Genomic DNA, 24,033 nt, shown 5'->3' with positions numbered 1-24,033 from the left:
CAGATTCTTTTGCTATGCAACGTGTCTGTCAACGAACAGTACTGATAGCCGATCACACTGATGTGTTAACGAATGGCCTTGTCAGTAACCTGCCAGTAATGAGAGGAAGTTGCAGCGAAAACGCCTGGAAGCACCCACCAAAGCAGCAAGCCGCGCTAGGAGTGTCCAGTGTCCAATTATCTTTGGGCCGACGTGACAAGGTGCTGAGGGAGGCTAAAGGCCCAGAGGAGTGGACAGATGGAGTAGCGTCGAAGCCCGGCAAGAGGACGAGGACTGACTGACTGACTCCCCAAAAGAAGGATTGGTTGGGGCCTCTCAGCCGGGAGCTTGGCATTGGCAAGCCAAGAAGGGATGGATGAGTCGAGGGCCGGACGGATAATGGCTGTAGGTGGACCAACCAGGCGATTGGGACACTTGTACTCCTCCCCAACAGACGCCTCCCTCTCACCAACCGGAATTATTTATTTCTCCACAATCTTGGGTGCCCCTCCATTCCAACCCAGACGCGTCCACGCACAAGACGCTAAGGCCTTGTTTAGTTCCCAGAAAATTTTGCGAAAATTTTTTCAGATTCCCCGTCACATCGAATCTTTAGACGCATGCATGGAGTATTAAATATAGACGAAAATAAAAATTAATTACACAGTTTGGTCGAAATTGACGAGACGAATCTTTTGAGTCTAATTAGTCCATGATTGGACAATATTTGTCAAATACAAACGAAAGTGCTACGGTGTCGATTTTGCAAAAATTTTTGGAACTAAACAAGGCCTAAAAAATTCCCACGAACAACTCGCAGCTAGCGTTGTGTGTACCCACTTAGTTTGCTACAGAAACAGGAGCAGCTGTGTGTGTTTGTTTACAATTTACACCAGGTCAACAGAGTGCAAGAGGACTTTAATTTCTCGCGAGATGCTGTGATTGTCAAAGCAAGCAAAGAACCAGACAGACATCTTCTGACTCCGGACGCTGCGCATCTTTCCTTCTTTTTTTTTTCTATTCATGTTGAATGCAGTAGTAGCTGCGATCAATCATCTGATGAATGAAGGAACCTGCAAGTAACAGTCTAACAGACCAAGTACAGCATGAAGCAGTTGTTGAGGTACCAAATGGAGGCTCTACACTGCACGGCAGCCATCCCTTGCTTGCTCAAGCTATCTGGGCCTTGTTTAGTTCCGAAAAAATTTCGGATTTCAGCACTGTAGCACTTTCGTTTGTTTGTGACAAATATTATTTAATTATAGACTAACTAGGATCAAAAGATTCGTCTCGTGATTTACACCTAAACTGTGTAATTAGTTTTTATTTTCGTGTATATTTAATGCTTCATGCAAGTGCTACAAGATTTGATGTGACGGGAAATCTTGAAAACTTTTTGGTTTTCGGGTGAACTAAACAAGGCCTGGAAGAAGAAAAACAAAACAACCACACCCCGTGCGTGCCACGTTTGCCTTTGCCTTTGAAAAAAAATCTTGGCTTTTCACAAAGTTTCAGGTCCTAGTGTCCTTCCTACTACAAAAAGAAGGCTCACTCACGCTGCTTCTAGCTTCTTTGCCTCGCACAGACTACTGCCATGCATGCATATGAATGATGCATTGATCCAAAGCCCAGCGGCGCTTGCTTTATTCCGGCCGGACCGGATTTCGCCTTGCCCGGCTTTGTTCTCCGTCTTTCTGATCCTTTTAGACAGGCATGCGTATAGTGTAGGGATGTGCTAGTATCCGCTAACGACTAGTAACCACTTGGACAGGTCCCCTGTTGGTGTCGTCGTCTACCTGCAGCCACTGAGCCACTCCCACTCTGCATGCACTGCTTGTGACTTGTGCAGGAGTACCATACGTACTGTAGTAGTAGCTAGTAGTACTGTATGTAGCAGGTGTAGCTAGGTTTCTCGGTCCAGACCGACTTTCAGAGCCACGCATGTGTTTGGACGAATACTGAAAAAAAAAGGGGGTCAAGTTTCCTACTCATGAGTCATGACTCTTGAGAAGTTTACGTGCAGAAGAGTGCACGAAAGGCAATGTGCCAACTCCCAGCTACCAGCAACACTGCCTGTGTGTTGCTGCCTGCGAAATAGTCTACTAAAGTAGAAATGGAGTGGAATCACAAAGGTTCAGTCACAGTCAGAGAAACAGAAACAGAAGGCTGCTTCTGCTTCTGCTTTGTGGATGATGGAATCGATCGGGAGCTGATCGAGCTTTTCATGATTTCATCACTGATCACTTGGGTGACCAAGGCTAGCAGTCGCTTGCACATCGTAGTACCCTGTGGCGACGTGAAGAACGCGTAGTACACGGTACACGTGTCCCGCAGCCGCGAAGGATTCGGATTCCGATTGCCCGGCGGCTCACGTCGACGACGACGACGCTGTGGAGCACGCACCTTGTCCACGTGCAGTATCAGTATGTGTATGTGATGATTAATTAAGAGAGAGAGAGATAGGATCGGATATGGCAACTGGATGATTGCCTCATTGGAAGGAAGACTACTTGAGCACGCATTTTCTTCGCTCGACGTCACTGGTGCTCTCTCTCGTAACAACAGAAGCCGTCAGTCGTTTTCCGCAGTTTATTACTAGGAGTTGCTAGTGACTTAATTTTCAGAGAACAATCTTAGACAACCAACTAGTATAATTGGAACAAATCACAAGAGATGCATGGTTTATATTTTTGCTCTATAGTCAAACAGTGACAAAATATACGTATTGTCTGAACAACAACATAAAATCGAGCACCTGAAACATGAAACAAGTGCAGTTTAATTACTTTTAGAGAGCACTGGCATTGTATCTATCTCTGAATAAGCACGAGAGAGAGAGAGAGAGAGAGAGAGAGAGAGAGAGAGCCGGTGATCATTTTAGCCTGATGAGTGATGATCATTTGTTTGTGTGTGCGTGCGCGCGTTTGAATTCCATGCATGGGTTGCAGCGGAGACGTCATATACGTACACATGTGGGCATGTGGCGCGCCGGCTCATGTGAATCATCAGCCTGCCGGAGTGCCGGCTGCCGCACGCGTGACCCTGGCGACGTGCACAGGCGCGAGCCCGGTGATTCGCCGCAAACAACAGTGGCAAAGACCTCTGCTCCGGGGATTTCCAGCCAGTGCTGGGAGGGTTCAGGTTCAGGGCCGCGCGCGACCGCACGATGGGTGGGTCCGTCCGTCCGCCCGCCGTGGGCGTGCGTGCGGCGGCACCGACAGGCCGCGGTCGCGACAGCTGTGGTGTGCCGGGGGCTGGCGGGCACCGCGTCGCTGTCGCGGAACTCCAACGACCAACCCCACCCCAACGCGTCGCACGCAGGCCCCCCGGCGGGGCAGGACCAACCACCGCGCGGCTGCCGACGGCGCAGCCCGTGTGTGGACCAGCCAGCCAGCCGCTACGAGCCGAACCCAAGGGCAAAGGCAAGGCAGCAACCACCGGACCACCCGGCTGGCTACTAGTAAGTAGCTCGGTGCCGCCCGCCGACCGCGCGTGCCCCGCCTGGGCCTGGATGGCCTCCAGCTCCAGGCTCCAGACCCCAGACGCCCCAGCCTGGGGGAAGGGGAATATAGCCTTGTACTTTGCGGATTCGGTCGTTCGCTCGCTTCCGGTCACGACTGGACTCCTCGATTGCTCTGCTCATCAGCATCAGGATTCAGGTCCCTGGAGCCGTGCTCCTCCCTCGGCCTTGTTTAGTTCCCAAAAAATTTTGCAAAATTTTTTTAGATTCTCCGTCACATCGAATCTTTAGACACATGCATGAAGTACTAAATATAGACAAAAATAAAAACTAATTGCACAGTTTGGTCGGAATTGACGAGACAAAATCTTTTGAGCCTAATTAGTCCATGATTGGATAATATTTGTCAAATACAAACGAAAGAGCTACAGTGTCTATTTTGCAAAAAAATATTTTAGAACTAAACAAGGCTACATTGGTCCCGCCGCCGGCGACGACGCTAGTACGTACAGTAGTAGCTGTACTACAGGACCGCTAGTGTATTGTATGTACGCGTCGTGTCTCTCTCCGTTTGTACAGTTTCAGCTGGCTTTCCAGCTCCGCAAGGACGTCCTACCCTACCACTCACCACTCTACAGTACCTCTCGATCGTCTCGTGCACACACACTTCAGCCTTCACGCTGCCACACAAGCTAGCCACTACTGTCTCCGTCCGTACAATACAGTAGCAGGTCCGTGTCTGTTCCGTCGCGCAGAAAGCTAGCACAGGCACACCGCACACGCTCGATCGATCCGTTGTGCTTGTGCATGCTCAACGTCCGGCCGTGGCAGTGGTTAAGGCCTCTCCTGCCGTGCGGGCGCCCATACCGCTGCACAGTCGCCATTACGCTCAACAATCTCATCCCAAATTTAAAGGCTCTCGTTTCCAACTCCGCTATCTTTAGTGAGAGTTTCACCATCTACTTTCCAATATATACATATTATTTTAAAAACAGTACATAAGAGTTATTTTCGTAAAATTCTCTCTACTCTCATAAAATCCTTATTATCTCTCTTTTTGTTAACATGGTACTACATTAGCATATTTAATACTATCTCTCAAACTATAATGGAACTCTATTAGGTCAGTCTCAATGGGGACTTTCATATTCTAGTTTCCAATACATCTAATTTTGGAAACAGTGCAGAAGAGTTTCATGGGGATGAAACTCTCTTTGCTCTCATGAAACGTTTATCATCTCTCACTTTGTTAATATGGTGTCACATCAGTGACTAATTTATTCTGAGAGAAAAACACTACTGAATGGCTGACAGATTCGTCTGATAAGTCCAAACGAACAAGGCGACAATTCTGCTAGGAATTAAATGATAAAAAGAAGACTGACTGAAAGGAGTCAACTTAAACAAAGTGAGCTAGGGACACAAACTCAGGAGCTACACCACCAGGAATTATACAAAGAGGATTGGCTGAAAAGAGTTAACTTGTAAAAAGTGAGCATAGCTTAACAAGTTTGGTTCCTCTTGTGATCGTTGGGTTTATTCATCGACTTTAACATGGTTGCTCTCATTTTTATACGTATTCTAAGATCTAAGGCCTTTTAGAGGTGTTCATAGGGATGAACTTATTATGATTCTCCTATCTACTCTAAAAAGTATCGCTATGGAATTCATGTACGGCCTTGTTTACTTCCACCCAAAATCCAAAAACTTTTCAAGATTCCTCGTCACATCGAATCTTTATACACATGCATGGAGTATTAAATATAAACGAAAATAAAAACAAATTGCACAGTTTGGTCGAAATTTACGAGACGAATCTTTTGAGCCTAGTTAGTCTATGATTGTACAATAATTACCGCAAACAAACGAAAGTGCTACAGTGTCCCGAAAAAATTTCGGGAAGAAACTAAACAAGACCTACATGTCCCCACCCAAATTCTAGGTATCCAAAAAATATACTTTTTGGTGCGGCTATAGAGGTTCATTAGTAACAAGACGTCAATCAAATTTTTGGCTAGTATCACCAATGGTGGCAAAGGTCGAGCTTGACTTGTTGCTGCTAGATGTTAATTGACTAACATCCTTATTCTATAGGCAGTGGCGGAGCTCGTCAATTTTGACGTCTAGGGCCACTAATAAAGCACACACACCGTTTACGTTGAATCAAGATATCAGTTGTACCAAGTCTAATACCGATAGATAACAAAAATAGCTTATAAATACATAGTTCGAGATAAAAATCTTAATTTCAAACTTAAATCCATAACATGAAAGTGGATAAAAATCTTAATTTCAAACTTAAATCCACTCGCGCTCGGCCATCTAGGGTGCGTTTGGTTGGAGAGCGTGAAAGAGGGATGGAATAACTATTATTGTGTTTGGTTGGAATGATAGAATTATGTCTTTGCTAATAACTGCAAAGAAGGACGTGTTTAGCTAGAAAACAACAACAAAGCCAACCACGATGCCCTGGAGTACACTATGAGCTGGGATTGAAAACGTGAGGGAACCAGGAAGGAGTAACACACTACAAAGCGGGCATAAGCAAGAGATGAGAGAGGATGATCGAGGCAGTCTATGGTGATGAATATAATCCAAAAAATTAAAAATGAGTATTAAGAAATTTTGGTCCACAAGTAGGGCCAAGGCCCTAGTGGCCCTAGGTGGAGATCCGCCCCTGTCTATAGGCCTCGCTTTGTCTTTTTAACTCTAACAAAATCTGTGTCGCCCTATAAATTTATAAGAGAACATCTTTCTGAGTTTGGTATAATTAATATATGGGTCCTCTTTTGATCTTTAGCTTCAACATACTCTCTGATATCCATGTTACATCTATGATTTATAAATATATTTAATAAATGGTTTAAATATTTATTATATAGATCCAAATTATATAAATAAAATGAATCACCTAAATACTTATGATGTATTTGTAATTCTAGATTTAAAATTGTTACCTCATTAGATTGCTAACCTATAGCAACCCATTTTTCCTTAGCTAATTAAATCGCAATGGTAGCATCCAAAGAGATGTCAAAAACTAATTTCTCATTGTTTGCAGCCTTGAATGACCCATGTTGGTCGTCGTGTCATTTGACTATTGTAAGTGTTTGATATACTTGATGATATTATCAAATACATGATGGCTCATGCTATGTGGGGGGGGGGGGGGGTGTGTTGTTGTTGTCAGAATCACTACGACAAAGAGTTAGGGTCCTTAACCAGCATAGCGAGCCATGTCATCCAAAACTTGTCTCGTCTTTCCATGACCCGACCCCTCGTTAGCCATCGTGTCAAATTCATCATATAAGTTAGATGAAGTTTTAGCTCATTGCTCAATTTAATGTGGATTAGTGGATATATAAACAATCCCTATCCCTATATAGCCCACGAACGGTGAGAAACTCATCACCAATTCGTCTTTTACTATGTCTAAGCAAGCTAAGCATGTGTTACATTTAAAGTTATAAAACAATCAATGCTTCAAGGTAATTGAAATGAATAACAAGGGTGGAGACTCAACTAGGTGCATATTCTTTTTTTTTTATACTCTATTTATCCTCGGCCGTTACATTATTATAAAATCCAAATATGTATATTCTTTTATTTTTCTGATTAATCTCGTAATTTATAGACTCTCTCGACGAACATAAGGGTTGCTTTTGATTTGGTTGTATTCGTATAATAGGTTCATATGCACACTTTTTTTTTCCAAATTTAAAACAGAGGAAAAAAACCAACATATATAATAGATGGTGTCGACGAACGAATCATGCATGAATATATTTATCTGAGAAAATGTGGGGTGGCACGACTGATTCTGGCAACTGTACGTACGACTGTACGAGATGAAAGCCTCGTTGCTCGTTGGTTTGTTCAGGGGCCGGGGGCTTTTTCGTGCACGTTCAGCTGTCAATTTTCCTCGATCCATAGTCTCCAAACCGAGAAGAAGAAGAAGAAGAAGAAAAACGTGGGAGAAGAAGGAAGGAAAGCCGTTGCTGGCCGGGCGGCAGGTAAAATCGCGCGCCCGGCCGGGCCCCGGGGACCATGCCGCCATTGCCACCCCCACGCATGCGAGCCAGAGAGAGAGAGAGAGAGGGGCCATCCATTACTCGACCGGCCGGGCCGGCCACACGCGCCCAACAACCAGCGGAGTAGAGTAATCCCATGCGTGCGAAACGTGTGGGGCTCCATCCGCCATCCATCCAGTAGCCAGTAGTGATCATCCGCCGAGGCGTCGTACGGCCGGCGATCGATCCGTCCCCCGATCCGATCCTCCCTGTACGCGCTGCACGCTACTTCCTCCGTCCCAAAATAAGTGTCGTTTGCGCTTCCTAAGAAATAACTTTAACTAAATATATAGTAAAAAAATATTAATATTTATAGTACATAATTAATATCATTGGAAAGATCTTTAAGTCTAATTTTTTAACAAATTTATTTAGAGACACAAATACTGCATATATTATCTACAAATCGAGTCAAACTTGTGGCACGAAAACCTAAAACGACACGACGGAGGGAGGGAGTAGCTGTGTGTGCGTGGTCCTCGGCTCGCACGCGCGCTGATGCGTCCGTGCTCGCCGCCTGCTGCTGCGCGCGCTCTGTATGCTGGCCCGCGTCCCGATCCCGCACGTCGACCGTCGTGGGCAGTCGTCCGTCGCGAGGTGACCGCAAGTACTACAACTACAACACCGCCGCCGGCTGGATGACCGGGCCGCCCGATGGTCTTGACTTGGCCACTCAACTGACTCGACGTCTCCGACCCATCGGCCCGGCCGGGGTTGCCGCCGTCGCCGTAGAATCGTAGGCTACTGGCACTTGCCAACTGCCACGCATGATTGCTTCTCTGACGATGCCCCTTGGTACCGGCCTTGTGTTGCGTCGCGAACAGTAGCCGACGACGGCTGCACGTCTTGAGATTCGACAAGGGCTGCCCGGTTTGTAACGCGTACGTCACGCTGACCTTAAGGTACACGGACGGCTACAAGGGAAAGGAATTATTTCAGGCCTACAACTTCGGAGACTCTGCATGCATGGATTGTGTACACGGACAATGCAGGTAATTAAGAAGACAGTGCAGGCTTGCAGCGCTGCAGCTGCGTCGATCTGCCTGGTCATTATCAAATTCAGATTGACTCTAGCTAGGCCGTTACCCGTTACACCATGCTGTATACAAGTATATACGTACAACGAGCGTACAATAGTGGCTGCTAGACAGTACATCTACTATAGAAGGTACGAAGAAGCAGAATGAAAGCTCGATTGGCCATTTTTTTTGGGACCGGACCGTAGCCGGAGAATACGAACCAGATTACCAGAGCTGCAAAGTCCGGGCACTGCGTTAGTTGCTGGCCCTCTCTCGTATTGCCTTTGCTTCCAACAAGTCAACAACTAACAAAGCCATGCCTAGGGCACTGCCGCTTGTAAGTAGTACTAGTATGTTGTGGGTTCTACTACACGTGTGTAGTCGTACTCGTACATGGTGCGCTAGCTCTTTATTTCTCATAATTAAGTGCACCTTTATCTGTTTGTGGTGTTTGGCGGAGCACTTTGGTAGTTACTCCTTCGAGCCAGTCCTGTTCCCAGCTTGTTTGTTGCGGTATTTATTTGTGTTAAGCAGTAAATTAAAGAGTCTATTTTACTTCTCTTTGGCGAATTTAGGCCTTGTTTAGTTCCAAAAATTTTTAGGAAATCAACACTGTAGCACTTTCGTTTGTATTTGACAAATATTGTCCAATTATAGACTAACTAGACTCAAAAGATTCGTCTCGTCAATTCCGACCAAACTGTGCAATTAGTTTTTATTTTTATCTATATTTAATACTCTATGCATGCGTCTAAAGATTCGATGTGATGAAGAATCTGAAAAATTTTGCAAAATTTTTTGGGAACTAAACAAGACGTTAATCGTTTACACCCCAATACATCAAAATGCATGCTTCATATATATATATATAGAAGCAAGCATTATTATATGTCATGTGTGGACATAAAAGAATTTGTGTGCCTCATTTGCCCAACATGACCACCTAGCTACCATGCATACACGTATATATATTATTATCACAAATAATATCTATGTATTTGTATTCTAACAAAACATCCGAGGCAGTGATGAGCAACGACGTACTACACATGATTGAGATTGACCAATACTAAATTATAGCGGCGTGCATTTCTTAACGCGCGAACACAATAAGATTTTTTATTAGATATTTTTTTAAACGCAATTATTAGATATATATAATGAAACCGATATATATAATATGTAGGCATGAGCACGCGTAAGGACCGGAAAAGCTAGCAAGCAGCAAGCAAGAGCGCCATATATACTAAATAAAAGTTATACACAAACCCTAAACTGCAGGCAGCGTGTACGTCATTGTCCGTCTGTTACGATATGATCAGACGACAAAGCAGCTACAGCCGGCGGGCCCCGCCACGGCGACTCCACACACACACGGCGACCCGCCCAACTAATACCAATATAATACGCCGCCTAATATAAATCCGATGCGATTAACGCCTCTGATCCATCTGCTAATGCTTGCTTAAGTAGCCAGCACCTGCCTGCCTGCCAGTAGTAGTACGTACTACCAGCATTCAGCTACAGCTGCAGGGCAGTCTAAAGGCAACAATAATGCAGACAATCGATGATCGATGGAGACGACGGCGACGACGACGACGACCAAAAGACGATGCAACAGCAGCAGCAGCAGGCAGCAGCGAGGCAGACGCCCATTCCCGGCGCCAACCGCAAGGTTGGTAGAGGCAACCGAAGGCGCCCCAATCGCCACCAAAAGTATTTCTTGAAACCAACTCCTAATTATTCAAATTACCAAATGGGATGGGAAGATGAAGCAAGGGGATGTGCTTGTTTAATACTAATAATCCGTATGGATGGATGTATGGATTCTATGCGTGATTGCAACCACAATTATAGTTTAGAAACCGTGCGTACATGTCGTATGACGTAAAAATTAACAAGTGCCGCTGCTTCATGTCAACCTACTTACTATACCTTCGATATGCATGATTTGCGAATTGCACACCCGACAAAGAAAAAGGTGTAGCCTAATTGCACCCTACTAGCTACATCTACACAGTGATTCAGATGCACCTGTGCATATTTGCAGAGGCATAACTTTTTTAGCCCGTTTTTTTATTGAGAGTGAAGCAAATAAACATAAAAGAAATGCAAGCTTAGTGCTAATCATAACCAGCCCTACAAATATGGTTTGCAAACCGATTACACAGAGTAGTACAACGCATAACTACCTTACCTATTTTTTTCTTGCTTAATTAGCTTCCACAGTAGTACCACCGCACGTAGTACGACAAGTTAAGGTATGCCCTAATTAATACTCTCTAGCTACAAATGTGCAATATATCTTCTCTTCAACGAAGAAAATATAAATGCAAACACATGATCCATGTGAAGCTAATATACATAGGAGTATTAGCTACATGTGCAACCTCCTACCTATCATATCCTATCCTCCCCCCCCCCCCCCCTCCTAGTAGAAAAACGCATTGGTGCAACTCTTGGTAGCTAGCAGCTATATAGGCACCTTGCTTTAGCTGTTCCTCTTCCTCTTTGGGCATGCTTAGATTCCAAAGCTTCGCCACACACACCCTCCTCCGATCCCCACCTCCACCTCCACTTCTTCTCTCACCCCCTCACATTTTCTTTCTTTCTTACCGGCCGGCCGGCGCGCGGCTCTGCAATTCACCCCCGCCTTTTCTTTATTTTCACCACGATCTCCGGCCGCCGCCTGGTCTCATCATCAGCTACAGTTAGCTAGCTGCTCTCGCCGTCTCTGTCATCTAGCTAGCCAGCTCTCTGCAGCGGCTATCTAGCTGCTATCTCTCCGGCCCGGCCGCCTTTTTCCCTTGCCGTTGTCCCCCCGGCTTAGGAACCCTCGAAAAGACGCCTCACCATCTCCTTTGTGTCCTTGCTAACTAACTCTCCATTAAATCCTTCTTCCTCCCGCTGGCCACCGCCCGCCCAAGTTGTTGCTTCATAAGCTAGCCATCGCCATATATACATACCCGTCGACGCACGCGCGTGCGCAAACCAGCGGGAGCGCGCGAGCGAGCACCAACCGGGCCAAGAAGCCTACCCAGCCGCCGAGCACAGCTGCCCCGGCCCGTCTCAGGCGCGCGCGCGTCCAATCGAAGAAGAAAGGGATCAGGGGAGACCATATACATCGAGCTTGGAAAAGCAGCGGCATATGCAGGGCGGCGGCGGCGGCGGTGATCAAGCAGGAGGGAGCCTAGGCATGGACATGGGCGTGGGGTACGCCGCCGGCAGCGGCGGCGCCGAGTGCTCGTCGTCGACTTCGGCGGCGGCTGCAGCAGCGGCTGCCGCGGCCGCCGCAGCCGCCGCGGCGGCGGCCGAGGCGGAGGAGCGGCAGCTGCTCAAGGGGGAGATCGCGGTGCACCCGCTGTGCGAGCAGCTGGTGGCGGCGCACGTGGGGTGCCTGCGCGTGGCGACGCCCATCGACCACCTCCCGCTCATCGACGCGCAGCTGGCCCAGTCCAGCGGCCTCCTCCACTCCTACGCCGCCCACCACCGCCCCTTCCTCTCCCCGCACGACAAGCACGACCTCGACTCCTTCCTCGTACGTCGTCCTGCCGCTAGCTCTACTACCTGCTCCCACTATTACTAGCTATATATATATATGCATCATCCACGCATGCATATATCTAAGGTTAATTTCCATCCATCGAGCTGACTGGTTCTTCTCGATCTCTTCCTCTGCATGCATGCATGCATATGCATGGCGGCTCTGGTTGTTTACTTTAACCTGCATGGATGCATGGTGGTGCAGGCGCAGTATCTGATGCTGCTGTGCTCGTTCCGGGAGCAGCTGCAGCAGCACGTCCGGGTGCACGCCGTGGAGGCCGTCATGGCGTGCCGCGAGATCGAGCAGTCGCTCCAGGACCTCACCGGTAAGCAGCTGGCTAGTGGCTACATCCATATATGTTTCATTTCATCAATTAGTTTAATTACGTTTATATAATTTTCCCAATTGTCTCCTCCAAATTTCTGTTTCCTTCCTCCTTCCATTTCTGGTTGCATTTGCGCAAGTTTGGGTGTTGTTTTCTCAAGATTTGCCTATCCGGTGCGCTGCCTTTTTCTCCTTGCTGCTGGTAGTTAGTTTGAAGGGTACCACACGCTCACTGTTTCTTTAGTTTGTTGATTGATGCAGCATGTGTAAGCATACAAAGGTAAAATTAGTTGTAGCGTCGTCTTCTATGGCTTCTATGCATCTCTGTTGGGTGTGTGTGACTTGCTTGCGTCTTAAGGTTTTCCTCTCAATCCTAACGAAGTTCTTTAACCGTTGAGAGTATCGATGGTAAGAGATACTAACAAGCACAGCAGGTATTTTAGTATTAATTCTTCTTCTCTGTGAATACATATGCCCGGCAAATTTCTTGCTAGTTGCTTTCCCCAAAAGGAGAGTTTTAGTATTCAACGAGAAACAGAATAAGAAATATGCAAAATCAAAAGGAGAATATATGCACGTACTCACGTAGTGCGTACGTACCAGCTGGGCTGTTGAAATACCGGAATAACATTTCAAATGCATGCAACTAGGTCGGACCGTCGGATGGTGAAGTTGTGGCCCACGTAGCAAGCCTAACAGCCCAACCGTACATGGCAAAGGACAGGAGAACTACTAAACCCTTGCCGCCATCTCTATGTTGTTAGGAAAAACAAACCGAAGGCACACATGAAAATTCATATTTTCAGCATAATTTTCACACATGTTTTTTATGGGTTGTCAATGGTTATTTACCCTTCCTAAAAACTAAAGCCAAATTCAAAAATTTCCACAATAAAGCTAGTACCTAATAGTTTAAGAAAAAACTAGCTAGTACCCAATACGTGGTTACTCCCTCCGTCCAAGTATATAAGTCGTAACCACTTTTTTGTTTATATCCCATAATATAAGGCGTGCTCTCTCACAAACATTAATGCAGTAGTACTAGTGCTGAGAGAGGTTTTCAATATAAGGCGTAACCACTTTTTGTTCATGTTTCAAATTAAGAAGTTATCAGGAGGTTTGGCGAAACATCAGTAGCGACGGAGGTATAGCATACACTGGCCATTTTTTTTTCAAAGGCTCGACTATAAGAGCAAGAAAATCACAAAAGTATAATTTTCTTACTTCCCATGTATCAGGGAAAAATTTGATACTCTGACGTTCTCAGAAGCAAATTTGACTTGGATATATGTAGTTCAATTTTGCTGTGTGAATCGATCATTACGGAAAAGTGATCGGCTAGCTAGAGGTACTATTATCACCATGCATGATTGAACATGAACTATCCATCGGCCCATCAACACCACCTGACATGACCGTGCTCTTGGTGGTCGTCTTCATATAATGAGAAGTCAGAACATATTTGCACCCCCTCAATTTACTGGTGTGCGACACATATATAAGCTAACTTATGATCATCAAAAAACAAAAAGACGATGCAATACACAACTAAGGAAAATATATATGTTGTCGTCTAATAATAACTAATTAAGCATGAAAACTTATCTTTCAATCATGACCCCTAGGTTATTATTAGGTCATGTTGCGGGTGTTGAATTTACAACACTTATGTCGTTATAAAGGGTTTTAGACTTTAGAGGCGTCACCATTTTACCGCGCCTACTTCAGGAGTTTTGTTCTTTTCGACAGCTATTAATTTTATCTCTAGCTTCACCTTGACACAAGCAAATTCATGATGGTGCGGCGTTTTTTTCTTAAATCTTCGACTTAGTGGTTAACTCTAGATGTCTATATATTATCTTTCCAACCTACATATATATGCGGTTTAATTATTTCTTCAAAAACTATATATGCAGTTTAAGCCCATCCCATGCCCCTGACCCTAACACACTTGAGTCAGTTTCCTATTATATAGCTAGCTCTTCCGGACATGCACTATCGTTACTTTTAGAGATAGCTGCAAAATTCCAAAAGCGTGTCTAGCATTCATGTGTTTAATCGGGTGCTTCTTCCTCGCAATGCAAGTGGCCATGCTCAGAGCTGGTACAAATGTCTACCTAGGCATAGCTTAGCCAGCTGGTTCTCATGCATGCATGTCTATCTCGAGTCCACGTCCCAGAGAGATCACCTTTCATTCATGCATGCCTCCGTACATGTTTCTATGGTGTCTCGATCACGGATCATTATACTGCTACTTGTGATTAATTGTGATCCGAACTGATCGATGCAAACGATTGACGAGGAATATACTTTCCATGTTAGCAAGGTCATTAACACGGTTTGTTTCAGGGTAAATCATCGTTGCTGACAGTTAGTCAGTCAGTCACTAATGATCTTTTTCTGATGGATGTTGCCCATGTCATATGCATATATATGTAGGAGCGACGCTAGAGGAAGGGACGGGGGCGACCATGTCGGAGGACGAGGACGAGCCCCCCATGCTAGAGGGGGCCCTGGACATGGGCTCCGATGGGCACGACATGATGGGCTTCGGCCCGCTCCTGCCCACCGACTCGGAGCGCTCACTCATGGAGAGGGTCAGGCAGGAGCTTAAGATCGAGCTCAAGCAGGTTAAAAAACATAAAGAACAAGAGGAAGAAGTAGATTGTGCTATATACCATTGCAAACTAAACCGTGTGAAAGCTTTTGGTTGATGTGAAGTCATGTCGAATTCGTTGCAGGGTTTCAAGTCAAGAATAGAGGATGTGAGGGAGGAAATTCTGAGGAAAAGGAGGGCCGGGAAGCTGCCTGGGGACACCACCAGCATCCTCAAGCAATGGTGGCAGCAGCACTCCAAGTGGCCATACCCCACGGTGAGTGCATTGTAGCTATCATGCATGCATGCAAGAATGCAACCAGCCATCTGCTGCTACTACCAATGCATACACTGATGATGTGGTGTGGTCGCCCTTCTGAGCTGTTCTCCATATATCCAACAACTTGCTGATGAAGCTTATTGCTGCCAATATATATGCATTTAATAAATTATGTGGTTGTTAACTGAGCTCTTGGGAAAGAAAGAAAGAAAGAAAGAAAGAAAGAGATTTGTGGTTTGTAAAGTATCATGTGTGCATATCCTAAAGATGGTATCATTTGAGTGGCTGGTACAGGAAGACGATAAGGCAAAGCTTGTTGAAGAGACTGGCCTGCAGCTGAAACAAATCAACAACTGGTTCATCAACCAGAGGAAGCGAAACTGGCACAACAACTCCCAGACGTCAACCCTCAAATCAAAGCGTAAAAGGTCACCAATAATGCTCGCTTCAATGCATGATTTGATATATATACATCTCTCATGTAATAAGTAGTAACACTCTCAGTAATCCCTACAGTTTCTGACACAAATGCATATATCTGCAGGTGATGGAGGGCAAGCTGCACAATGTAATGCACACCTGCTGACACATATACCAACACGCTAATCAAACGAAGCTCGACGACCATGGCGACTCACAAAAATAAAGAGGATCGGCCGATCGATTCAACTGTATATCTAGTGATTAGTCAGAGGTGACAGGTTGATGACACACACATACACGTACACTAGTCTGACCACTGGCATATTTGTTTGCTGTGATTTTTGAGCTCATGTGCTCAGAGCATACTTCATTCTTGTTATTATTATTGTATAGCCATATTTTGTCCCCCAGCGTACATACATAATCTGAGGATTAAAAATCCATCCCCTGTGCACATATATAGTGATCTGATCTGACCATCATCTGCTGGCAGAAAGAGAGAAAAAACAGAGGTTGCATTCATGTTTGTACCATAAGCTGCTGCTACTTTATTTGTCAACAATAATCTGTTCCATTCAGAAAATATGGTAGCTATGCCAATCATCATAACATCATATACAGTTGCCGTAATACAATTCAGACGGCTGCTACGTGGATCAGATCGGAATCTCTATCGCTGTGGGCCTTGTATCGATTAGGTGTACCAAATTGAAATTGGACAGCCAGCCCGGTGCAGATTTATTGGACGATTAGGCCTAACCAACACCACAAGACAAATTAAGGCTGGAGCAGCAAGCCTCTCATAATAATCCCAACGTTTTCCGGCGCATAACGAGCAATCCTTCTCGTGATGACAAGACCGATTCCGATTAATGTCTACAGTTACATGATTACAGATACATACATCGTCTCGGATTAATGTCTTTGAAGAGATAATTGCTATGCAACTTGTCAGATATTCCTATCGGTTGATGCTGGAGCTAGCTACGTCTCAACCAAGGACAGCTCCGTTGAGACCTCGCTATCTTGGAATCAAATAGATAATTGGTTTATGAGGGGAAAACAAAAGAGGACAACTGGACAAGAAGAAAAAAGATTATAATCACAGAATGAGGGTTGCTGTCTGTCTATTCATCTCGTCCTATGATAATAACGTGTATGAAAGGCACTGCACCGTGCTCGTGCTCATAAGCATTTCATTCCTTCACTCCATTATCAAACGTCATAAAAGTTGTGATTATCATACAGAGCAAAGTGAACTCACAACAACACTCTTTCATGTTTAACATGACTCAGACAAGCTCCAATTATTTATCGAAAACAGACAAGCAACAATCTCCACGTCCGTTGTCACCAAATTCAAATACAGATGAAATTTCCAATTCACTGCCATTCCTTATTCGAAGAATGATAAACTCAACACGATATGATCAACACAAGCCGTTGATGAGTTGACCGTAGAAAATAGAAACATTGTTCACCGAATACCACCCTGAGCAGTAGCAAGAATTTGTCAAAATAACCTATAGCTCTACAGCAGTCCTACTGTTTACATGTTCACGATATTTGGTTGCCTAGCAAAGGTATCTCTCCTGTCGTGTGCTCTTTACTTGCCAGGGTAGCTTTGTGCTGGAGGGTAGGAGCCCTGTGCTGGAGGGTAGGAGCCCTGTGCTGGGGGGTACGAACCTTGTGGAGGGTAAGAACCAGGCGGAGGATATGCACCACCCTGGGGGTAACCTTGAGCAGGTGGAGGGTATCCACCACCCTGTGGGTAGCCTTGAGCAGGAGGGTATCCACCGCCCTGGGGGTATCCAGCTGGCGGATAACCTTGACCAGCAGGAGGTGGATAGCCACCATAAGGCTGCCCATATGCTGGTTGTGGTGCATATCCAGCAGGAGGCGGCATAGGCTGATCAATGCGTGACATTTGTTGCACTGGGGGCACTGCCATGGGCTGTGGTGGGCCGAACTTTCCATCCCTTTTGTCCATTTCGACTTTGTGCTGCGTCTGCATTTGCATTTCAATGACACGAGAAGAATACGTAAGGGTTTGGTTCAGAAGAGCCATGATCAGTAAGGTTGGAACAACAAATGGATGAGTTATATACCTGCATACAGGCACAAACCCTGCAAAAGTATGTGGCATAGGATTATCAGAACTGAGACCGTTGCTATGGAGATTTGAAAGAAGAGAGTTAAGGGAGCCTTACGTCCAATAGACCAAATCAGACAGACAGTTAAGGATCTGGGAAGCCTCTGAAAGCTCCTCGCTGCCAACAATAGCTGCAACTATAGAGAAGATGCAAGCAACTTGTTGAAGGCAGAACATGAAGCCCTGTAGTAAAAGGTGATATTCAGTCCAAGTGACATCGAAGAAAGAACACGAACCCTCCACAGGACCTTGAATTGCATCAGACAGGAAATTTAAGAGGGAAGTGGGGTTACAATGATGCAGTTGTCGCACTGAGTTGTTTGTATGTTGAATTCATCTTGCAGCAAGAAGCGGGTTGATGCAACTGAATTGCCAAAGCAAAGGCACACCTGAAAAGAAAGAAGGCCTTATTTAGGTTAGAAGGTAGAGAGACGAAACATCAGAGGTTTTAGTGTTAGAAATGGGGCTTTATTACATCCATATTGCCCCAATTGTACAATGACAGTGTATTGATTAAACAAAAAAACTTGCCAGATAAAACTATCTGACCCTTGGTGATCATTTACTGTGTTTTCAGGCATACCATGAATACATAAAACTGAGATCAGGAAATATTAAAGATTCAATAAGATCATTTTAAACTAAAGCACTAATAGGAACCATCAGTTATCAAGTCGACATAAGAAATATTAGACATGTTATACATGGAATTCAAGTACATGTAACCAAACACTAAGAAGTACAGTGCAAAAAAACAGCAGGGTAAAATGCAACTTGAGTGAGCCTTGTCCTTGTACCTCAGTTGCAAGACAGAACTCTGGGCACCGGCTCTCGCCACACTTTCCACTGCATGGCATGTAGCCAGCACAACAGACATATCTACACCACAAAGAAGAGCGACAGGGATAAGTTATGGGGTATTAAAAAAAGGTACCAGTGGTAACCATAACAAAACAAAATAGGGTGCACAGTACCTTGACATGTCATTGTAAAGAGCCCTTTTGCGAAGCATGTACGACACACAAGGTCCACTGAACAGAAACAGGGAAACGCAGCAGATTAACAAATGGCTAAAAATGTTCACATTTCCAAATGCTGACCGTAGCAACCAATGCAAGCACATTACAAGCCTTGTCGCACATGTTAGAGTAGCACCACATGCTAACGATGGAATCTAATTAGACCCATCATAGCAACCACGGAAATACAATAATCTTTGGTAAGACTTGAGCGTTTCTTTTGAAACAGAGATTAAATCCTCACATGGTCGGTTATGCATACTCTGGAATGAACTTGAAGGCAGGGAACATACATTATTGGCCAGGACCCAACAGAAAGAAAAAGATGATGCACTCTTTCAATGCCCATTGGCCCAATTAACCTGGTGCATCTAACAAAGGGGTGTAGGGGAGGATCATTTCCATGTTCCTGTTTATGATTTCTGCATTAACTGGCTCCAGGGAGGGAAATGAAACTGACATCTATCCTCTTATGGGTTTGTGCCAGCTACTGCAGGGGCTACGTAAACTTGTCACAAAAATATGAATTCCTAGAGACAATGGATTCCGCATCATCACCCATTCAATTCTACTTCATTAGTCGTCTTGCTGCCACAGAATAAACCCTAAACGGACAAGGAACAATTAATTCAGGATATGCTCCTCAAAAAAAAAAAAAAAAGCGGCAATGCAAAACGCGGTATCCACGCGGAACCCTTGGAAACCGAAATTCCCTAAAACCCTAGCCACAACGACAAATTAAGTGTCCTCAGATCTACGGAAGGCGAGGGGTTCGAGACTCAAAACCCGCAAAAGACGGTGAGATCGCTCGGTAGGGTCGATGGAAGGCTCACCACCACAGCGCGAGGCAGCAGTCTGCAACCACAGCGAGAAGAGAAACCCATCAGGAATTCAGGACACACGACGAGCTCCCTCCCCCGCGGTGATCGATCAGATCTGGCCCCCGGCAGAGGTTCGGTTGTGGGGAACGAATCGAAGAGTGATGGGGGCGGCGGCTACGTACAGGGGAAGTCGGCCTGGATGGCGTTGGTCATGTCGGTGTGCCAGACGTTGCGGTAGCTCTGGCGGAGCTGCATCTTGTCGAGGTTCGCCTGCGACGACGCCATCGCCGCCTCCTCCTCCGCCTCCGGGTGGGTCGCCGATCTGGGGAGGCGATTGGTACGGCGGGCTCTGCTCCGCTTGGACTTGGGACTTGGGGATGGGCGTGGCGGACACGGTGGGGCTGGACCGCTGGAGCAGAATGGGGCTCTGCACCCTTTGGCTTTGGGAATTGGTTCGGGCGAGTGGGGCTCTGGTCAACGCCGAGGAGTCGCCGGTTCGCCGCTATTGCCGTTTTTTTTCGAGATTTTTTTAGGAACTTTTTTTTTTTTCCTTCCTACGACCATTCGTCCATTCCAACGCCACTTTTCTCATAACCTACGGCACGAGACAGGTGCATGGCCCAGCTGTCTCGTCGCAGATTGCAGTCGTGTGAGTTGGGCTGAATCCGACTATACTGGGCCGAGCGGTCGTCTTTGGGCCGAAACGAGATGCATTTCCCTTCCCTTTTCCTCCTCTCCATGCAATGCAACAACCAGAGCAGGAAACTGGAACAGGTGAGACCACAGGAGCCTGTTTCAAAAAGAGAGAGAGAGCATAGGAACCGTTGCAGCCGTGCAGTGCAGGAATTTCGACCAATCACCTTCAGTACGAGGTGCAGCGTCACCACGCATCCAGTTTCATCGCCACGGTCAGCTGCGGGTGCACGGGTTCCTTTGAGCCGAGTCGGCACGTCTTATCCGTGCATCCCGTGGGACGGTGCCAGCTGGACTCGAAAGCCATGGACGGAAATCCAGACACGAAGGCACGAAATAGTACAAGCGCAGGCGTGTCTTGCGCGAGAAGTTCTGGATTTTTTTTTTCCTCCCCACTCGATCCGCGGTCAGAATCGAACGAACTCGATCGGCTGGAGGAGATGACGAAGAAATCTCCGTGAGGTCCGTTGCAACTTGCAGCTGCAAGTTCATTCCCCCAGGGCAGAAGCTGAAGCCGATCGAGGTCGCCATCGCACCGTGTGGCGGCACGTGAGCCAACAAACCCGACGCGGTTGACCCGCCCGCTTGCTTTGCTTACCACGGAGGACAACACAGTGACGTTGCCTACGTTTACACATCTCACCTGTTCCACGAATCCTCCTCCTCTCTCGCCTGTATATGGATTTGATTATGGACCTGATTGGGTCGTTTAGAACTACTTAGTTGTTATGATTAAGATTAATTTTTCGTGGCTAAATTTAGTCATATACTGTCTGGATAAATGGCCTGCTTTAGCTCTTGATTGCTAAGTAGCGTGCTACCTGCTAGTCGAAGTGTCAACTAAGATTTACTTCATCCATTATTTTCTGTTAATCTAGAAATAAACATTAGATATATGGCACCAAAGAGCCACTACCTCTGTGACCAATGCAATTGTGATCTAGGCCTTGTTTAGTTCCAAAAAATTTTATAAAAAAATTTAGACTCTCTATCATGTCGAATCTTGCGGCGCATGTATAAGCATTAAATATAAATATAAATAATAACTAATTGTATAGTTTGTCTGTAATTTGTGAGACGAATCTTTTGAGCCTAGTGAGCCCATAATTAGATAATATTTGCCAAATATAAACGAAAGTGTTACAATGTCCATTTTGTAAAAAAAAATGAAACTAAACAAGGCTTGTGAAAGCTCCCTGCCTCTCTGTCTCCCCCTTTCTTGACACCCTTAGAGCCTAGTTGGCTCAGTTAAAGTTTAACTCCGTCATATAGAATGTTTGGAGACATGTATGAAATATTAAATATAGACTATTTATGAAATTTAAAATACAGTTAGAGAGTAATTTGTGAGATAAATCTTTTAAGCCTAATTAGTTCATAATTAAATAATAAACATTAATTGTTAAATAGAACAAAAATGTTACAATAGCTGTTAAACTTTAATACCCCTAACAAAACACCTCCATAGCATCTCCAACAGTTATGCAATTGGACTTTGCATTCTTGAAATTTGTCAAAAACCTTAAAAATTGCTCTCCAACAGTTTTGCATTTGACTTATGTATTTTGGCAAACTTGGCATTTGATGGACCAAACTTGGCATTTTTGCATAGACACAATGGCTTGGCAATTTTGATATCCCGAGAATCTTGGACTCCTTGTCGTGCCCGTACTCCCCACGTCGTGGTAGATTCCCGCGATACGGGTCCTCGCACACAACTATTCATCGCCGCCTCCTTTTGTTGCAGCGACGCGAGGCTAGGAGATCCATCACCGCCTTCTCTCCTTCCTTCATGCGACGCTACGCCAGCTAGGAGATCCATCACCGCGTCATTTTGTTGCAGCGGCGTGAGGCTAGGAGATCGATCGCAGCGACAAGATCGGATCTCGACGACCTGGACCAAGCGGCGACGTGGACTTGCGGGACGACACGGCCGCGCGACGCGCGAGACAATTGGCGGCGATGGGCGAAGGAATTGCGCGCGACGGGCACCCGCGCGACGGGCGAGAAAATTTTCCGCGAAGATGAAAGATTCCCGAACAAAAATAGTTTGGTCCACTATTTTGGAAAATGCCAAGTTAAAAATGCCAAACACTTGGAGATGAACTTATTTTTTTTTTGGCAAAACGTTTAGGGACTTGGCAAACTCCAACAAATGGCAAATTCCAATTACATAACTGTTGGAGATGTACTATGAAAAGCCAAAGGCAGAGCAGAAGTACCGTTCGGCAGTTTCATCTCAGTACGCATACTCCTGTACCTCTGGCTCGGCGGCTTCTCCTTCGACCATGAAGAAACACTCCGGCTCCTCCAAAGCCGTGTTTAGTTTTTAAATGGAAAATTTCACGACACTATAGCACTTTTATTTGTTTGTGGTAATTATTGTCCAATTATAAACTAACTAGGTTTAAAAGATTCGTCTTGAAAATTTCGACTAAATTGTGCAATTAATTTTTGTTTTTATTTATATTTAATACTTTATTCATGTGTCTAAAGATTAGTGTGATAGAAAATCTTAAAAAATTGTGTTGTTGGGTGGAAGTAAACAAGGTCCAAGCCGACACCAAATATACGTTGTACATCCGGCACGAGAATGTGTTGGAGTGGCACCGGTGACCCGGTGACGACCACACTAATTCACGAACGTTCATTTGGAATGAATCCAGCGAACGATTTCCGATCAATCAAAATATCCTTTTTAGAAAAGCACTCAATCCCGCATAATACCAATTTTGGACGCATCTAGAGACACGCAACTTCTAGGCTCCTTCCAGGCGGACGTTGCGTGCGCTTTTTTTTCTTTTCGTATGCAACCACACGAGCGACGGTAGTTTTACTTTCATATTTTTTTAAAACCACACGCATAACTTAGAAAACTGAGTTACATAGTATAACTTTTAAGATTAACTTAGTATTTCTAAGTTATACAACATTACCTTTTTATTTTTGTGCGAAATTTATATTATTAAAACAGTTGCGAGAATAGCATTCTCTTTACGTTTTATCGGTTTTTTTTTCAAAAATTAATCATTCGGAAACGTAGAAAAAAGTATTTTAAAAAGGGTGGAAGAGTAAAATAAAAATAACTTTTACACCTTATATTACACAACAACTTCTATATAGATAATGCGAAGCTACATAACAAATTACATAATAGATTTGCATAACTTATACAGTTAAGGTACTCAGCATATATGTGTTTTTAATTGGAAGATATGCAAAATATATAATGTGTAAAATAATAAATTCAAATAACAAAGTTGACTAGAGAAACACTTTAGTTAATAGCAAAATACTAACATAGTTATCTAATATAATGTGATAACACATGAAACTAAATGAAGTAAGTTTATCAAATAAGTTAAGATGGCATACACATGAAAATACAAATTTGATATATAACTATGTACAATAAGTTAATGAAATAAGTTATTTAGCATTCTTTTGTGGATGGAGGTAGTAATTTAGAATAGAGGGAGTATATAGGTTACACAATACAACTTATGTACATAAGTTATCGAAATAATATATTAGTGTATATACAAAGTTGTGCTTTTATAAAAGTTATTCTACACAAACATAAGTTACACAGTGCAACTTAGCAGAATAGGTTAGCAAAATAACTTAGCAGAATAAGTTAATAGCATAATTAC

At 44.8% G+C, this 24,033-nt stretch overlaps 2 protein-coding genes across 3 annotated transcripts; one reads left to right on the top strand and one right to left on the bottom strand.

Moving 5' to 3' along the window:
• Positions 11,677-16,215, top strand: LOC8077964 (homeobox protein knotted-1-like 3). The gene is made up of 6 exons (XM_002468566.2): positions 11,677-12,066; positions 12,277-12,397; positions 14,836-15,026; positions 15,138-15,269; positions 15,567-15,700; positions 15,817-16,215. The coding sequence occupies exons 1-6, from the start codon at positions 11,677-11,679 to the stop codon at positions 15,818-15,820; spliced, it is 972 nt and encodes a 323-aa protein (XP_002468611.2). The 3' UTR covers positions 15,821-16,215.
• LOC110436851 lies at positions 16,951-20,169 on the bottom strand. 2 transcript variants are annotated; one of them, XM_021464432.1, is made up of 8 exons: positions 19,870-20,169; positions 19,700-19,721; positions 18,822-18,878; positions 18,645-18,726; positions 18,141-18,236; positions 17,906-18,030; positions 17,810-17,822; positions 16,951-17,709 (listed from the first exon to the last, which is right to left on the bottom strand). In XM_021464432.1, the coding sequence occupies exons 1-8, from the start codon at positions 19,970-19,972 to the stop codon at positions 17,302-17,304; spliced, it is 906 nt and encodes a 301-aa protein (XP_021320107.1). In that variant the 5' UTR covers positions 19,973-20,169; the 3' UTR covers positions 16,951-17,301. The 2 variants fall into 2 exon arrangements, with proteins under 2 accessions (XP_021320107.1, XP_021320103.1); XM_021464428.1 differs by having other exon boundaries at positions 16,951-17,703; positions 17,804-17,822; positions 19,870-20,163.

Source organism: Sorghum bicolor, chromosome 1 (genome assembly GCF_000003195.3).
Source record: "Sorghum bicolor cultivar BTx623 chromosome 1, Sorghum_bicolor_NCBIv3, whole genome shotgun sequence".
Classification (NCBI taxonomy): Eukaryota; Viridiplantae; Streptophyta; class Magnoliopsida; order Poales; family Poaceae; genus Sorghum; species Sorghum bicolor.
This window is presented reverse-complemented; position numbering and strand designations above follow the sequence as displayed.

Coding starts and splice junctions, on each gene's coding strand:
- LOC8077964 (XM_002468566.2), top strand. CDS start 11,677: ATGCAGGGCGGCGGCGGCGGCGGTGATCAAGCAGGAGGGAGCCTAGGC. Junction 12,067..12,276: donor ACGACCTCGACTCCTTCCTC/GTACGTCGTCCT, acceptor ATGGTGGTGCAG/GCGCAGTATCTGATGCTGCT. Junction 12,398..14,835: donor GTCGCTCCAGGACCTCACCG/GTAAGCAGCTGG, acceptor ATATATATGTAG/GAGCGACGCTAGAGGAAGGG.
- LOC110436851 (XM_021464432.1), bottom strand. CDS start 19,972: ATGGCGTCGTCGCAGGCGAACCTCGACAAGATGCAGCTCCGCCAGAGC. Junction 18,727..18,821: donor CTTTACAATGACATGTCAAG/GTACTGTGCACC, acceptor TTTGTGGTGTAG/ATATGTCTGTTGTGCTGGCT. Junction 18,031..18,140: donor AGTGCGACAACTGCATCATT/GTAACCCCACTT, acceptor CTTTTACTACAG/GGCTTCATGTTCTGCCTTCA.